We start from the raw sequence: 18,946 nt of genomic DNA on the forward strand, positions 1-18,946 counted from the left end.
GCATCATCCTGACCCCGCGAACTTATCATGACTCAGGAGCGGGGCTGTGGCTGAATTACACAGCCGCAGCCGCGCTCCCATACATTCATGTGTCACTATACTGAGCTGTGCGGCTGCAACGTGCATCCCTAATGTAGACAATATCCGGCATATAAGACGACCCCACACTTTTGACATTTTTTTAAGGGTGTAAAAAGTCGTCTTGTACGCCGATATATACGGTACCTTTTGCTGCATGTTAAAATATAATTTGCTAAGACTTTGTAGAGGTACCAACCTGAGTAAGTGACTGTTTTATTACCATGGTTATCGAGCATCCTTTGTAGGCCATAGTGCTTTACGAGAATTTTTTTTTTATAAATACCTGATTTATGACTGAATGACTTTAAGTAACTTTTCTCTGGTGTTTTCCTTTTCTTATAAATGATAGAACTTACGTGCGGCCTGTATTTTATTCTCTTTTATATACAGGTTATGAAATTTATGGCTTGGAGAAAGTTCCCGAGAATGGTCCTGCACTAATTGTGTACTATCACGGAGCGCTTCCTGTAGACTACTATTATTTTGTTGCAAAGGTCATTCTCCTAAAAGGAAGGACTATTCACTCGGTGGGGGATCACTTTCTTTTCAAAGTACCAGGTAAGTAACCGTGCTGTGGTATTTGAAAGCGATCTGCTGGGTAACTGACTATTATTCTAGAGTTAGTCTTGGAAACCTATAATTTATTACAGATAAGAACCATCTGAACTGCTCATGCTCTCTGTTTTACTAAAAATTTATTTTACCCCTTCCCGACCACCCCACAAAGATTAACGGGCTGCAGCACTGCGCCTTGTGCCTGCAGCCCGTTAATTTACGTGTTCTCCTAACAGAGCACACAGGCATTCCCCGCGATCCCTGCTGATTAACCCCTTAAATGCGGCGGTCAATAGCGACCGCCGCATTTAAGTTGTTACAACAACATTGGCACCGGGTTGGGGGGTTCCGATGGTTGCTATGGCAACCGGAGGCCTAACAAACGCCTCCGGTCTGCCATCTACGGAAGGAGATTAGGTCTTAATATGCCGCCTGTCAGTGTGAAACGGACGGGTATAGTACCGTGCAATACGTAAGTATTGCAGGGTATTATAACAACGATCCAACAGTTGGATCTTCAAGTCCCTATTGGGACTAAAAAAAAGAAAGTAAAGAAAAAATGTACAAAAATAAAGTATAAGTTCAAAGTAATTAAATTCAAAAATTGCCCCTTTTCCCTTATAAAGTCCTTATATTATTAGAAATAAATGAAAAAAAATAAACTGTGCACAATTGGTATCACCGTATCTGTAACGGCCTGAACTATAAAAATATAATGTCATTTATCCCGCACGGTGACTGCCATAAAAAAAATAATTTTAAAAATCGATACCAGAATCCACTATTTTTAGTTATTTCAGCGCCCAAAAAATTTAATAAATAGGGATCATAAAGTTGCAAGTACCAATAAAAACTACAGTTCCGCAAAAAACAAGCCCTAGCACAGCTTTCTTGATGGAAAAATAAAAAAGTTGTGGTTCTTAGAATATGGTGACACAAAAAACAAAATAATTTTTTTAAAAACCGTGATTTTATCGTGCAAACACAGTAAAACATAAAAAAAACCTATATACATATGGTATCGCCATAATCACATTGACCCGCAGAATAAATTAAATGTGTCATTTATAGCGCACGGTGAACGCCGTAAAAAAAAAAAGGATAAAAAACAATAGAAGTTTTCACGGCCTAATTACACTCAATTCAGCAAAAAACCTGTGGGATCAAAATGCTCACTATACCCGAAGATAAGTTCTTTTTAGGGCTGTAGTTTCCAAAATGGGGTCACTTCTGGGGCGGTTTCTACTGTTTTGGTCTCTCGGGGCTTTGCAAACCAATTCAGCAAACTTGAGCTCCAAAAGCCAAATAGCGCTCCTTCCCTTCTGCCGTGTATCCAAACAACCGTTTAGTACCACATGTGGGGTATTGCTATACTCACGAGAAATTTCTTTACAAATCTTGGGGTGCTTTTTCTTCTTTATGCCTTGTAAAAATGTATAATTTCTACGTTTTATTGGAAAAAAATATAGATTTTAATTTTTACGGAATAATTCCACTAAATTCAGCATAAAACCTGTTTGGTTAAAATATACCACTTATACCACTCTATAAATGCCTTGAGGGGTGTAGTTTCCCAAATGGTGTCTTTTTGGGGGTGTTTCCACTGTTTTGGATCCACAAGACCTCTTCAAACCTGACATGGTGCCTAAAATATATTCTAATAAAAAGGAGGCCCCAAAATCCTCTAGGAGCGCCTTTGCTTCTGAGGCCGGTGTTTCAGTCCATTACCACACTAGGGCCACATGTGGGATATTTCTAAAAACTGCAGAATCTGGGAAATAGATATTGAGTTGCATTTCTTGGGTAAAACCTTCTTTGTTACAGAAAAAAATTGATTAAAATGGATTTTCTGACAAAAAAAAAGTCACCTCTACTTTGCTTTAATTCCTGTGAAACACCTAAAGGGTTAAGAACCTTTCTAAATGCTGTTTTGAAAACTTAGAGGGGTGCCGGTTTTAAAATTGGGTGTCTTATGGGGGGTTTCTAATATATAAGGCCCTCCAAGCCACTTCAGAACTGAACTGGTTCCTATAAAAATAGGTTTTGGAAATTTTCCTGAAAATGTAAGAAATTGCTGCTAAAGTTCTAAGCCTTGTATTGTCCTAGAAAAATAAAAGGATTTTCAAACAACAATGCCAACCTAAATTAGACATATGGGATATGTGAAATAGTAACTACTTTGTGTGGTAGTACTATCTGTCTTACAAGCTGATTCATTTAAATTTAGAAAAATGCTAATTTTTGCAAATTTTCTCTAAAAGTTTGGTGTTTTTCACAAATAAATACTGAATTTATTGATCAAATTTTTCCACTAACATAAAGTACAATATGTCCTGAGAAAACAATCTCCGAATCGCTTGGATAGGTAAAAGAGTTTCCAAGTTATTACCACATAAAGTGACATGTCCGATTTTGAAAAAAATCGTCTGCATCCACAAGGCCAAAACAGGCTCAGTCCTGAAGGGGTTAAAAGCAAGGAATGTAAGTTTTGCATGGTGAATAATTTTTGCTGTCCTGAAGGTCAGCGATGACCTAAAAATACCTCTTTGTAATGCTTAGTCTTCACTCCTGTAACCACTTAATTGTGTTCCTGTATTCTCCCGAAATGAATATGCCTTTTTATAATATCTGTCCATTCTGTAGTCAATTGTTTAGGATGTAGTCTCTGTTCCTGTGGTACCTGTGCCCTAGAGAGTGAGGTCTAGAGGGTCTGTGTGGTGCCCCCGGCCCATGATCTTGAGACAGGCTTCTGCTGGTTTAAAGTTGTTCCATTAAGTAGGCGTGGCGGAAGTCTGGCTCCGTTATGAGGGCACTGATTCAGGCTGTCCATGGGGGGCACTATGGTACTTGGGAAAGAGGGACAGAAACATGTGGGAAGTTGTGCAATTTTTTCATCTCTAAACATTGAAGATACTGTTTGTACTACACGTCTCTATACCCCCCCCCCCCCACCTTTCTGCTTCACACTACCACAGACTTAAAATATGAATCAAAGTAACGTTTGTAGAGCAGTTTTTGCTTAAAATCATGACTGGTCATGATGGTGTTTTTTTACATCAGGAAATACTGATCTAGGATGTCTTGGTGAGTACATTTCTGTTACTTTGCCTAGATGTTTGAGCACACAATGTTCAATATATGTGTCTCAGGGTGGTTAATAAAACCTCTACATCTGCTAAAAATCCCTTCTTACCTTCCTTTTATCACTTATGTCCAAGGCTTCAAGCTGTATTGATTGATTGCTATTGGAACCCATGTAGGAAAAGAATGTCACTAATGTTACCATTGATAATATCACATGATAATATAATAACAAAAGTATAATAAAAACGCTATACATTTATATTGATGGATTGCGCTGACGTGGACAATACTCCTCGCAATTTAATACATTCATTATCTTCTTTCTGTGAGCGGTAAAAACCACACGTGCAACTATTGTAATGTTTATTTGTATTGTTCTGTTATGAGTTAAATAAAGCGAATTTAAAAGGAAACGAAAAACAGTATACTTATAAATTAGGCTATGTTCACATCAGCGTCGGGACTCCGTTCATAGGTTCCGTCTGAGCTTTCCGTCTGGGGAACCCATGAACGGAATCCAAACAGAAACCATAAGTTTCCATTTGCATCACCATTATTTCCATGGTGACGGATCCGGTGCAAATGGTTTCAGTTTGTCACCTTTGTGTAAGGGTTCCATCGTTTTGACGGAATGAATAGCGAGGTCGAGTACGGTATTCCATCAAAATGACAGAACCCTTACACAAAGGTGGTAAACGGAAACCATTTGTACCGGATCTGTTTTGACCGCATCCGTCAAACGGAAACCTATGGTTTCCGTTTGTTTCAGCTTGGATTCCGTTGATGGGTTCCCCTGACGAAAAAGCTCAGATGGAAACCATGAACGAAGTCCCGACGCAGATGTGAACGAAGCCTTCGAGTAAAGGCTCCGTTCTATCTGACACTGATAGAGAAATAAACATTTAGTTGCTGATAGCAGATCGTGTCTTGTGATTCTTGGGCCACATGTGGTGCATAAACCGTGACACTAGGATATCATGGTATGACTGCGCGGGGTAGAGCTAAGAAAGTGAGAGTAAAGGACTGTCCTACAAACTACTGAACCTTACAAGAAAAAAGCTAAACACATTAACTGCATGTAAGGGTATGTTCATACGCTGAGACAATAACGTCTCAAAATACGGAGCTGTTTTCAAGGGAAAACTGCTCCTGATTTTCAGACGTTTTTTTAAGCCACTCGCGATTTTCCTGGCGGTCTTTGGAGCTGTTTTTCAATGGAGTCAATGAAAAACGCCTCCAAAAACGTCCCAAGAAGTGTCCTGCACTTCTTTTGACGAGCCGTCATTTTGACAGCGACGCGTAAAATAAAGGCTCGTGGGAACAGAACATCGTAATTCCCATTGCAAGCAATGGGCAGATGTTTGTAGGCGTAATGGAGCTGTTTTTTCAGGCGTAAAACGCCCGAATTATGCCTGAAAACACTGCGTGTGAACATACCCTCAGGATTCCGCACAGGCAAGTTTTCATTATTGACTGGTATCATTGACAGAATGTTTCTGTCCAGAAACCATAGCTTCCGTTTTTGCATTACCATTGATTTCAATGGGAACACTTCCGTTGCTAAGGGTTTCCGTTTGTCTCCGTTCCATAACGGTTGTTTTTCTTACGGGATCGATAGCGCAGTCAACTACGCTATTGATTCCGCCGAAAAACTGAAATGCGTCACGGAAATCAATGGGAGGCATTTTCGGATGTTTTTTGTCACGTTTTACGACGCGGTTTCTGCGTCAAACAACTCTGTGTGAACTCCCCCTACGGCTGGGTTCACACACAGTTTTTTGCAGGCAGAAAATCTGCCTCAAAATTCCGTCTGGAATTTTGAGGCAGTTTTTGCTCTGTGTTTTTCCATTGAGCGGCGCGGGCAAAAAAAACGCAGCAACATACGCTTTCTCTATCTCCCATTGATGTCAATGGGAGGACAGAGACGTAAACGCCCGAAGATAGGGCATGCCGCTCCTTTTTCCCGCGAACCGGTTTTACCGCTCGTGGGAAAAAACGCCTCTGCCTCCCATTGAAATCAATGTTAGGAATTTTTGGCCGTTTTTTGGCGCGTATTCCGACACGGTTTCCGCGTAAAATAAAAAGTGTCAAAAACTGTGAACAGGGCCGTAGGTTGTTTTATTCAGAAAAAAATGTACTGCCCCAAGAGGGAAAGTTGGTGGGGGGGGGGGTGTAATTGCAGGGGAGGTTAATTATTACTTGTGCGTTGTACCTAACAGTGTGCTAGTCTCCCCAGGGCAGTGTGTGCGAGATTAATGAATACAAAGCTGGTGGAAATAAATCTGCCCCATTGTCTCCCAGCCAGAGGTTTTATCAGTCATATAATGTATGGACATCTATGTTTACAGGCTTTAAACCATTGCTTGACGTGTTTAGTGTAATCCATGGACCAAAGGAAGAGTGTGTGAAAGCTTTGAAGAATGGCCATCTCTTGGCGATCTCCCCTGGAGGGGTGCGAGAAGCACTGTTTAGTGATGAAACCTATATTATTATGTGGGGAAATCGAACAGGTTTTGCTCAAGTGGCAATTGATGCTCAAGTGGTAAGTTAAGCCTATAACTTTGTATTCGATACTTAAAGGTTATAGACATCTTTGCACTGAAATTATTTTTATTGTTCATTTGCTTCAAGTGCAAAATGTAAAAAAAAACATTAAAAAAATCAGCTGATCAGAAAAATTACACCGTAAAACGTAACCTTTAATATATTGGGATAAAAAAGGGAAAATGATTATTCCTCCAAATAAAGATAAAAAAAATAATAAGGCTACATTCAGACGAGCCTGTCCTATTTTTCCTACATTTCTTGTCTGTGTCCGTTGCGTATTGGCATCGGTGTGCTTTGGATGTGGCATGTGTTTATTACGTCCGTGCAAGCACTTTTTTTTTTTCTTCTTTTTTTTTCTGCTTTTCTATATATTTGATGCGTCAAACACGGACAGCACGAAGTGAAAACCAATATAGAACATGCAGTGAGTTTAACAAAGCGGACACACGCTGCATGAAAAACAGCGTATGTGTGAATGGCCCCACTGAATTGCATGGATCCGTTTACTGTGAGTGATTTCAACGCACAGCACACGGACGAGTATTATGCTCGTCTGAATGAGCCCTAAGGGTCTTTTGTTCATTGAGTTGAGAGAACAAGAAAAACAACTGACTCTGGTATATCCTACAGGGTCTCCCTTCCTAGTCGGAGTAAAGCCCCTACTCAAGGGACTACTCCAACCTGTACCCTAGATACCCTATTAATGGCCCAGGCAATTTTTTTTATAGTGAATATCTGGTACAGAGGTGGGACCTAAGAAAGGTGGTCCTGATTGGCTTAAAACAATAGACATACTTAATGGTCTTAATTGGTCTTAATTGGTGTCATGGTTCGGCTTCAACTGCAAAGGGGAGACATTTCCTCAACCTGTTGCAGGAAAATTTTATGTGCCAGTTTGTGGAAGACCCGACTAGAGGTGAAGCTCTGTTGGATCTGGTCATTTCTAATAATGCAGAGCTTGTTGGGAATGTCAATGTTCGTGAAAACCTCGGTAACAGTGATCATAATACAGTTACATTTTACCTATACTGTAAAAAACAAACGCAGGCTGGGAGGGCAGAAACACTTAATTTTAAGAAAGCCAATTTCCCCAGGATGAGGGCGGCAATTCAGGATATAGACTGGGAAGAACTAATGTCAAATAATGGGACAAATGATAAATGTACTGTATTAAATAGTATATATAATTGTGCTCCCACAATATAGAAAAATTTGGAAATTCACTGAAGTGACATTTGAGTAAAATATACCTTTTATTATAGTAACTCGCTAAAAACAGGGGTAACACACCACTGTGAAAAAAACCCCACCGTGTATATTAAAAAATGTATTAAACAGTAAACACTGAATCATTTAGATAAGTATATCTCAGTGTTTATACCGATATTCACCGGAATCAGCATTTAACCTGGGCACAACAATAGTACGAGCCCCAAGAACACACCAGGGTCCGTGATCAACACCGGAATCTCCTAGCGCTGGGTCCACCACAATGCTACTGTCCCCTATGCAACAATCCCATATACAAAAACGACCCTACGCGTTTCAAATACTCATCCTCAGGGGTCCGTATCTTGGTCACTCTGGCCTAATTACCAGCGATAGAATATTCAACAGCAGATATTCTGCTGCGCATCACGGAAGGATGCTCGCTTCGATGTCAGCGGCATACTTCATTTCGGGCACTGAGTTGCTATAAGCACCAAACTCCACCCCTCGTACTTGGCGGCGCTGTACGAACTAACCAATCACAGCGCCCCCTGAATTCGTGACACCTGTCCATGTGACTCCCGGCCGTCAGCTGACAACCAAGAATCATCATCGACCGCATCTGAACGAACACGCAGGCGCAGTGGAAGCCACGGACACATCGCCCATGCTGCCAAGAAAGAGCAAGGTAAGAGCAGAACGATATAGAATATGGGGTATATCTTGCGGGACAGTTACCCACCGCAAGTGGACTACCTCAAAACAACTCTTTTATTGTAAACACATATTGGATAGGGCTTTTTTCACAGTGGTGTGTTACCCCTGTTTTTAGCGAGTTACTATAATAAAAGGTATATTTTACTCAAATGTCACTTCAGTGAATTGACAAATGATAAATGGGAGATTTTCAAATCTACTTTGGGTAATTATAGTGCAAAATGTATTCCTACAGGTAACAAGTATAAACGACTAAAATTAAACCCCACATGGCTTACACCTTCTGTAAAAAGGGCAATACATGACAACAAAAAAAAGGAATTTGAAAAATACAAATCTGAGGGTACATCTGCAGCCTTTGTAAAATATAAAGAGCTTAATAAAATCTGTAAAAATGTAATAAAATCAGCAAAAATACAAAATGAAAGGCAGGTGGCCAAGGATAGTAAAACAAATCCTAAAAAATTCTTCAAGCATATAAATGCAAAAAAGCCCAGGTCTGAACATGTAGGACCCTTAGATAGTGGTAATGGGGAGTTGGTCACAGGGGATCAAGAGAAGGCAGAGTTACTAAATGGGTTCTTCCGCTCTGTATATACAACAGAAGAAGGAGCAGCTGATGTAGCCGGTGCTGTTAATATATCAGTTGATATACTGAATTGGATGAATGTAGATATGGTCCAAGCTAAATTAAATAAAATAAATGTACACAAGGCCCCGGGACCAGATGGGTTACACCCTAGAGTTCTTAAAGAGCTTAGTTCAGTTATTTCTGTCCCCCTCTTCATAATATTTAGAGAGTCTCTCATGAGTGGTATAGTGCCAAGGGACTGGCGCAGGGCAAATGTGGTGCCTATTTTCAAAAAGGGCTCTAGGTCTTCGCCGGGTAATTATAGACCAGTAAGCTTAACATCAATTGTGGGGAAAATGTTTGAGGGGCTATTGAGGGACTATATACAGAATTATGTGACAATAAATAGTATTATAAGTGACAGCCAGCATGGTTTTACAAAGGACAGAAGCTGTCAAACCAACCTGAGTTGTTTTTATGAAGAGGTAAGCAGAAGCCTAGACAGAGGGGCCGCTGTGGATATAGTGTTTTTGGACTTTGCAAAGGCATTTGACACTGTCCCTCATAGACATCTAATGGGTAAATTAAGGACTATAGGTTTAGAAAGTATAGTTTGTAATTGGATTGAGAATTGGCTCAAGGACCGTATCCAGAGAGTTGTGGTCAATGATTCCTACTCTGAATGGTCCCCAGTTATAAGTGGTGTACCCCAGGGTTCAGTTCTGGGACCTCTATTATTCAACTTATTTATTAATGATATAGAGGATGGGATTAATAGCACTATTTCTATTTTTGCAGATGACACCAAGCTATGCAATATAGTTCAGACTATGGAAGATGTTTGTGAATTGCAGGCAGATTTAAACAAACTAAGTGTTTGGGCGTCCACTTGGCAAATGAAGTTTAATGTAGATAAATGTAAAGTTATGCACCTGGGTACGAAAAACCTGCAAGCATCATATGTCCTAGGGGGAGCTACACTGGGGGAGTCAATTGTTGAGAAGGATCTGGGTGTACTTGTAAATCATAAACTAAATTTCAGCATGCAGTGTCAATCAGCTGCTTCAAAGGCCAGCAAAATATTGTCGTGTATCAAAAGAGGCATGGACTCGCGGGACAGGGATGTAATATTACCACTTTACAAAGCATTAGTGAGGCCTCATCTAGAATATGCAGTTCAGTTCTGGGCTCCAGTTCATAGAAAGGATGCCCTGGAGTTGGAAAAAATACAAAGAAGAGCAACGAAGCTAATAAGGGGCATGGAGAATCTAAGTTATGAGGAAAGATTAAAAGAATTAAACCTATTTAGCCTTGAGAAAAGACGACTAAGGGGGGACATGATTAACTTATATAAATATATGAATGGCACATACAAAAAATATGGTGAAATCCTGTTCCATGTAAAACCCCTTCAAAAAACAAGGGGGCACTCCCTCCGTCTGGAGAAAAAAAGGTTCAACCTGCAGAGGCGACAAGCCTTCTTTACTGTGAGAACTGTGAATCTATGGAATAGCCTACCGCAGGAGCTGGTCGCAGCAGGGACAGTAGATGGCTTTAAAAAAGGCTTAGATAATTTCCTAGAACAAAAAAATATTAACTGCTATGTGTAGAAATTTTTTACTTCCCCTTTCCCATCCCACTTCCCCTTTCCCATCCCTTGGTTGAACTTGATGGACATGTGTCTTTTTTCAACCGTACAAACTATGTAACTACTATGTAACATAATGAACTGCGTTCCAACGCGTTTCCCCTGAAAATTGGCAGGTATATTTGGGAATAAACTAATAGTCAAAAAACAAGATTAATTCTTGTAAGACATAATGCAACAGAGCTCGTTCAAGATTATCAGCGATGTACAACGGCAAATAAAACCAATGTATCATGTGGGTTGAGGTGCTCACAACTCTGGTTACTGTATGTAGTACAAGAAAGAAGATAACCCCATCAATTCACAGGGAAGCTCCCCAGGCTAGCTCAGTCCTGGAATCCCTCATTGCAGACCATGATAGTGCATGTGGTAGGACCAAGTGCAAAATTAAGCAACTTTCTTAACATATGATTAAAAATGTACTACCATTTTATTGTTGTGCAGGCTGTGCAACTCCTATACATAGCTAGCTGTGCTGCTGATTCTCACAGATGTAGAGCATGCTGCTCCTGCCTGTGTTGACCCTCTCTGCTCTCCCCCTCAATTCTCTCATTGTTCGAGATACCATCTGGGGGGGGGGGGGTTGTACAAGGCAGAGCATCGAGTGGAGAGGGGGGAAAACACCCACGTTTTCAGAAAGGGCAGATCACACAAGCTGTACTGAGTGTAGATAGAAAGTAAAGCACAGGGGGATAGAGGAGGAATTGCAAAGGCTGTGTGTCAATGTACAGAGAGAGGAGGGACCCTATGGACTCTTCAATGGGAGGATAAAATCGCATACTCCTCTGCATCAGTGTCTGTCATCACAAGCTAAAAGAGATCCCTCATGGGCTGTAGAAGAAAGCCGTACAGGAATGAAGCTGGGCTGTTACATGAATGTTAGTGAAGGCAGCAGCATCCTGGATTCACAGAACTCACATCCAACATATACTACTGGGAGAGACATGTACACATGAGAAAGGTCTGAAACTAGGAGCAGGTTGCGAGCTGAATGTCGAGGGCTGAAAGTGAATGAAGGAATGGAGATTGCTGCCTGAAACTTAGTGCAACATTAACTCCAGGTAACCACTAACTTATGTAAAAAAAGAAAAATCATTGTTTTCTATAGCCTTCAACCCCTACCCGCACCAGGACGTAACTGTCCGTCGTCGCGGGAGGTTACTTCCCGCACGAGGACGTACAGTTACTGAGTTTTTCCCGGTGTACACTGTCGGCGACAGTGTGCACCGGGAAACGGGAGGTCAGCTGTCGCCGACAGCTGACACTCCACTCTTGCCGACCAGCGGTCCTTTGCCGCTGGTTTCGGCGAATTAACCCCTTAAATTCGGCCATCAGCTGCAATCGGCGAATTTTGGGGGTTTCTAACATATCGGCAGACCCCGATCCGAAATCGCGGGGTTTGCCGATAGTTACTATGGCAAACGGAAGCCAAACAATGGCTTCCGGGTCTACCATGGACGGAAGGCCATCAGGACCAACCTTCGGCTGGTCCTGATAGGAGGTCACTGTCGTTCCCGATGGCACACTGTCGGCGACAGTGTGCATTGGGAACTTGGAGATCAGCTGTCCCCGGCCGCTGACGGCTCATCGCCGCTGATTTCGGCAATTAACCCGTTACATGCGGGGCTCGATTGCGATCTCCGCATGTAGCGGGTTTGTAGCACATCAGCAGCCCCCATGCAGTCGTGGGGGCTTCTGATGCTTGTGATGGCACCCGGGGGCCAGACAACGGCCCCCAAGTCTGCCATGTATGTCAGCCTATGAGGATCAGCCTCTGCTGATCCTCGTAGACCAACTGTCAGAGTGACTGTGACCTCACACTGACAGTTGGAATACGTTACACTACCTAGGTAGTGTAAGGTATTCTAGCAGCGATCAGAGCTGCAGGTCAAAAAAATAAAGTGTAAAAAAAAAAGTTAATAAACAAAAATATAAAGTGTAAAAAGTAAAAAAAAGTTAATAAAAATGTTTTATAAAAGTGTAAAAATAAAAGGTTTTGTTTTCCTATAAGAAGTCATTTATTATAGGGAAAAAAATGAAACCGTTAAAAAAAAAAAAGTACACATATTTGGTATCACCGTGTTCAGAACGACCCAAACTATGAAACTATAATGTTCATTTTTCCGCAAGGTGAACGCCGCAAACAAAATAAACGGAAAACTGTCAGCATCGATATTTTTTGGTCACCAGCCCTCCCAAGATATAGAATAAAAAGTGATCAAAAAGTCGCATTTACCCCAAAATGGTACCAATAAAAACTACAACCCGTCGCGCAAAAAACAAGACCTCCTACAGCTTTTTTGACGAAAAAATAAAAAAGTTACGGCTCAGAATAGCGTGTCTCAGAAAATAAATTATTTTATAGAAACTTAATTTTATTGTGCAAACGCTGCAAAACTTAAAAAAAACTATACACATATGGTATCGGCGTAATCGTACCAACCGGCAGAATAAATTAAACAGTAATTTATTGCGCACGGTGAACGCTGTAATAAATAAAGAATTTAAAGCGCCAAAATCGCTGTTTTTTGGGGGGCCAAAATGCTCACTATACTCCTAGAAAAATTCCTTAAGGGGTGTAGATTCCAAAATAGGGTCACTTTTAGGGGGTTTCCACTGTTTTGGTCCCTCCGGGGCGTTGCAAACCCGACATAGCACTGAAAACCAATCCAGCAAGATCTGCGCTCCAAAATCCAAAAGGCGCTCCTTGCCTCCTGAGCCCTGCTGTGGGTCCAAACATCAGTTTACGACCACATATGGGGTATTGCCGTAATCGGGAGAAATTGCTTTACAAATGTTGGGCGGCTTTTTCTCCTTTATTCCTTGTAAAAATGAAAAAATTCTATGTTTCCACAGAAAAATAGGTGATTTTCATCTTCACAGACTAATTCCACTAAATTCTGCAAAAAAACTGTGGGGTCAAAATGCTAACTATACCCCTAGAAAAATGCCTTGAGGGGTGTAGTTTCCAAAATGGGGTCACTTTTTGGGGGTGTCGACTGTTTAGGTACCACAAGACCTCCTCAAACCTGACATGGTGCCTAAAATATATTCCTAAAAAAAGGAGGCCCCAAAATCCACTAGGTGCTCCTTTGCTTCTGAGGCCGGTGTTTCAGTCCATTAGGACACTAGGGCCACATGTTGGATATTTCTAAAATCTGCAGAATCTGGGCAATAAATATTGAGTTGTGTTTCTCTGGTAAAACCTTCTATGTTACAGATTTTTTTTTATTACAAATGAATTTCGGCAAAAAAAATGTAATTTGTAAATTTCACCTCTACTTTGCCTTAATTCCCGTGAAACGCCTAAAGGGTTAAAATACTTTCTGAATGTGGTTTTGAATACCTTGAGGGGTGCAGTTTTCAAAATGGGTTGATTTTATGGGGACTTTCTAATATATAAGGCCCTCAAAGCCACTTCAGAACTGAACTGGTCCCTGAAAAAATGGCCTTTTGAAATTTTATTGAAAATATGAGAGATCGCTGCTAAAGTTCTAAGCCTCGTAACGTCCTAGAAAAATAAAAGTACGTGAAAAAAATGATGCAAACATAAAGTAGACATATGGGGGATGTTAACTAGTAACTATTTTGTGTGGTATTACTATCTGTTTTACAAGCAAATACATTTAAATTTAGAAAAATGCTAATTTTTGCACATTTTTGCTAAAATTTGACGTTTTTCACAAATAAATATTGAATATATCGACAAATTTGTCACTAACATAAAATACAATATGTCACGAGAAAACAATCTCAGAATCGCTTGGCTAGGTAAAAGCATTCCAGAGTTATTACCACATAAAGTGACACATGTCAGATTTGAAAAAATCGCCTGCGTCCACAAGGCCAAAACAGGCTTTGTCCTAAAGGGGTTAAATGCAACTAAACTAGAGATAAACATAATGGAGAAAACAACAACTCTACAATATAATATATGCTGTAGATGCATTCAGATCCGTTATTTGTTTGTTTACATCTCTGCATCACCCCACAACCATGCAATCTGAGGACCTGTCCTTTCTTAGAGGTACAACTCATAGTCTATATGGTGTTACCCCTATTCCAGGTTCACACAGTGCAGTTTGGTGCAGTTTTTGATGCTTTGTATTTTGTCAGCAGGTTGCTCAAAGAAGCTGTTGTGATGCTCAATAACCTCTTCAGAGTCTTACCAGATCACTCAGACCACAATGTGGCTTTCTCTTGGGGATTCTGTCACTTTTGACACTAAGAATAGTTCAGCAGCGCTATTCATGACCTCAAAATGTCAGAAACCTCATTGGAACCCTGGCTGATCACATTGTAAGTCATTGGGGACCGTTAGGCGCCATTTGGATCCATCATATGACAAATCTGTCACAGCGTTATGGTTTCCCTTGTAAGCGAAGCCATGACATCCGTGTAAACAAAGCTTAAGCGTTCCCATAATAAAGCTATTTAAAGAGACTCTGTCACCACATTATAAGTGCCCTATCTCCTACATAAGGAGATCGGCGCTATAATGTAGGTGACAGTAATGCTTTTTATTTAAAAAAACGATCTATTTTCACAACGTTAGGAGCGATTTTGGTTTATGCTAATGAGTTGCTTAATGCACAAGTGGGCGTTGTACAGAGGAGTGTATGACGCTGACCAATCAGCATCATGCACTCCTCTCCATTCATTTAGACAGCAGAATCGCGTTCTTACTAGAACATGATCTGCAGCCACATACACAGCGATTCATCCAGCCTGGACGTCATGTGTATTCAGAATCCTGACACTTCTGAATCTTTTCTGTGAGATTCCAGCAACGGATACGAAATCTCGCGAGATCACGGAGGTAGACGAGATTTCGTTTCCGTTGCTGAAATCTCAGAGAAAAGATTCAGAAGTGTCAGGATTCTGAGTACAGATCACGTCCAGGCTGGATGGTAATGTATATTCATTATCAGGACACTGCAGTAACGTTAATCAAGCAGAATCGCTGTGTATGTGGCTGCAGATCATGTTCTAGTAAGAACGCGATTCTGCTGTCTAAATGAATGGAGAGGAGTGCATGATGCTGATTGGTCAGCGTCATACCCTCCTCTGTACAACGCCCACTTGGTCGACAGTAAAAATACGCCCACTTGGGCATTAAGCAACTCAGTAGCATAAACCAAAATCGCTCCTAACGTTGTGAAAATAGATCGTTTTTCAAAATAAAAAGCATTACTGTCACCTACATTACAGCGCCGATCTCCTTATATAGGAGATAGGGCACTTATAATGTGGTGACAGAGTCTCTTTAAGAGAATTGCTCAGATTGTAAGACCTTGTGTTAATTTAACTTGATTGGAGTGATGAAGACTATAAGGGCATGTTCACAGGGTATTTTCGGCCGTTTTTCAGGCCGTAAACGCCTGAAAAATCGGAAGCAGAACGCCTCCAAACATCTGCCCATTGATTTCAATGGGAAAAAATGGCGTTCTGTTCCGATGGGCCGTTTTTTTACGTGGCTGCTTTGAAAAAATGGCCGCGAAAAAGAAGTACAGGTCCCTTCTTGGGAAGTTTTTGGAGCCCTTTTTCATGGACTATAGAAAACCGCTCCAAAAACGGCCGTAAAACACGCCCCGCGAAAATCGCGAGTGGCTTAAAAAACTTCTGAAAATCAGGAGCTGTTTTCCCTTGAAAACAGCTCCGTATTTTCAGACGTTTTTGAGTTTGCGTGTGAACTTGCCCTAAGGGGAATTTACTAACAATGACGTTTTTATACGCCAGTCTTAAACAGATGGTCACTGGACTACGATACGCTCAATTTGATAATCTTAATATATTTGCCACATCTTCGGCTGTTTGTGTGCGAGACAAACTGAAATCTACTGCTTCTTTAAAGAGGCTCTGTCACCAGATTTTGCAACCCCTATCTGCTATTGCAGCAGATAGGCGCTGCAATGTAGATTACAGTAACGTTTTTATTTTTAAAAAACGAGCATTTTTGGCCAAGTTATGACCATTTTTGTAATTATGCAAATGAGGCTTGCAAAAGTCCAAGTGGGTGTGTTTAAAAGTAAAAGTCCAAGTGGGCGTGTATTAGGTGCGTACATCGGGGCGTTTTTAATACTTTTACTAGCTGGGCGCTGTGAAGAGAAGTAACATCCTCTTCTCTTCAGAACGCCCAGCTTGTGACAGTGCAGATCTGTGACGTCACTCACAGGTCCTGCATCGTGACGGCCACATCGGCAGCAGAGGCTACAGTTGATTCTGCAGCAGCATCAGCGTTTGCAGGTAAGATCGACTTACCTGCAAACGCTGATGCTGCTGCAGAATCAACTGTAGCCTCTGGTGCCGATGTGGCCGTCACGATGCAGGACCTGTGAGTGACGTCACAGATCTGCACTGTCACAAGCTGGGCGTTCTGAAGAGAAGAGGATGTTACTTCTCATCAGAGCGCCCAGCTAGTGAAAGTATTAAAAACGCCCCGATGTACTCACATAATACACACCCACTTGGACTTTTGCAAGCCTCATTTGCATAACTACAAAAATGGTCATAACTTGGCCAAAAATGCTCGTTTTTTAAAAATAAAAACGTTACTGTAATCTACATTGCAGCGCCTATCTGCTGCAATAGCAGATAGGGGTTGCAAAATCTGGTGACAGAGCCTCTTTAAGCTGCATAGATTTTTACTGTAATATCTGGCATAAAGTCTAGTAATAAAGTCTAGTAACTTTGTTGGCATAAAGTCTAGTAACTTTGTTGGCCGGTGGATGGCGACACATTCCTGATAAGTTTTGATCACTTTATAGAAAACTAGCAAGATGGCGTACAATTTAAAGTCGCAAATTTTAGCACAAAACAGACGTGCCAAAATGTGCTACTTTTTTCCGCAAGAAAAGTGGCGCAAATCGCATAATAAATCTCCCCCTATTTTTTTGTGAAATGGTAATATTTTTCTTCTTGATTTTCCTTTTAGTCTATCATTCCAATGTTTACACAAAATGTTCGGGAAGGATTCCGATCTCTTGGATGCTTACGTAAGACTTATTTATTTTTTTGCATTTTGTGTAGTCGTAGTTCACTTTTATATTGATCTGCATATTCATGTAACCTGTGAGGAACGCTACCGGTAATAAAGCTAAACTCCTTAGTTCGGTTTACTGTGAGATTAAAAGCAGTGTATTAGAAAGCTGCAGAACTTTTCTTTATACAATAAATCCGCTGTTTTTAAATAAAATTGGAAAAATTTTAAGATACAGTGATTCTATCACATGTAGCAGTTCACTGTTGAGTCCTACAATGTTGCAACAGTAATGTAGCTATACATAAAACGTTTCTTTAAATTTAAAATAATTACATTCTTGTTTCAGTTACGAAGTAAATCTGTAGCTTTAAAGGGGCATTCTGGTTTTAGCAAATTAAAGGAGTATTTCCACCTCCTTCATCCAGTCTCAAATGATCTCTAAACGAAATATCTGAACTTTACTAAATGTAGGCCTATAGGGGTGGCCACGCTTGCACCGTTTTCGCTGATGCCTCTAATGTACAGAATGGCCTGGGCCCCGGGAGAGCACCTACTGGCTCCTTTGCATTAGCTCTTGGCCCGGTAACTTCTTTGCCGCTCCATAGAGGTGTATGATCGGCTCCAGGGCATGCGCAGTAGAAGCCCTGGAGCCATTGATCATATGTGCCGACCTCTACAACGGAGAGATGGAACGGGACAGAAACTAGGCCAATAAACAGGACGTGGGAAGGGATAAACTGCGGTGGAGGGGGAAATAAAGGAATAAAGCATAAGTCATGGAACAGGGGCATCATGATGGAACCCAGGAGCCTTATACACCGCTGGCGCTGCTATGAAGATTGTACATAGTAGAATCGAGGGTGCACACGTTCAGGCCAGTGGCGCAATGACATCACATCGCCGCTGGTCTGAACTGTCTATCAAGATGATGAATCCCGCCCACCAATTAGAGGAGCGATCAAGGAAGTAGAAGACCAAGGCGGCCATGACACCAAGGTAAACTGAGAGATGGAAAGATCCATATAATGGAAAAACTTTGTCTCGATTTCTCACATTTTTTTAATAAATCTTCTTGCAGATATTCAATAGGAACTTTCATTGTTTACATCTAGTAAATAGAAATCTGTCCTGGTCATGTGATGGACACACAAATGCAAGACTTGTTACAGTATAGTTATCAGAGCTGTAATACCCCTTTACGTATTTCTCATAGATCTGTAGCTGTTGTAAAATGTATGTGTTCATTTCTCTTTCCTTTCACAGGGATATTTAGGTGGTTGTATGAGAAGTATAAGATACCATTTGTTCCTGTGTATGGTGGATTCCCAGTGAAATTTCGAACATATCTTGGTGACCCTATCCAGTATGACCCAAATATCACAGCTAATGAACTGGCAGAGAAGGTAATATATCGTTTTAATGACTTTGTTAGGAAAACTGATCTTAGAAGACGTCTTGTAGATTATTATTCCACCACACTGTACATGTAGAATATGGGTAATAGCCGTTTTGGGCTACTTAAGACAAATATTGATTAATAATTAGCATTGTA

At 40.9% G+C, this 18,946-nt stretch overlaps 1 protein-coding gene across 5 annotated transcripts in view; it reads left to right on the top strand.

The window, feature by feature from the left end:
• TMEM68 (transmembrane protein 68) overlaps positions 1–18,946 on the top strand; it is an 86,718-nt gene that overhangs the window by 44,968 nt on the left and 22,804 nt on the right. For all 5 annotated transcript variants that reach the window (XM_075826235.1, XM_075826237.1, XM_075826239.1 and 2 more), the window contains 4 exons: positions 472–639; positions 6,069–6,262; positions 17,347–17,407; positions 18,658–18,797. In XM_075826235.1, coding sequence (XP_075682350.1) covers positions 472–639; positions 6,069–6,262; positions 17,347–17,407; positions 18,658–18,797 — 563 coding nt within the window. The remainder of the gene's footprint in view (positions 1–471; positions 640–6,068; positions 6,263–17,346; positions 17,408–18,657; positions 18,798–18,946) is intronic.

The sequence above is a fragment of the Rhinoderma darwinii genome, chromosome 5 (assembly GCF_050947455.1).
Source record: "Rhinoderma darwinii isolate aRhiDar2 chromosome 5, aRhiDar2.hap1, whole genome shotgun sequence".
Classification (NCBI taxonomy): Eukaryota; Metazoa; Chordata; class Amphibia; order Anura; family Rhinodermatidae; genus Rhinoderma; species Rhinoderma darwinii.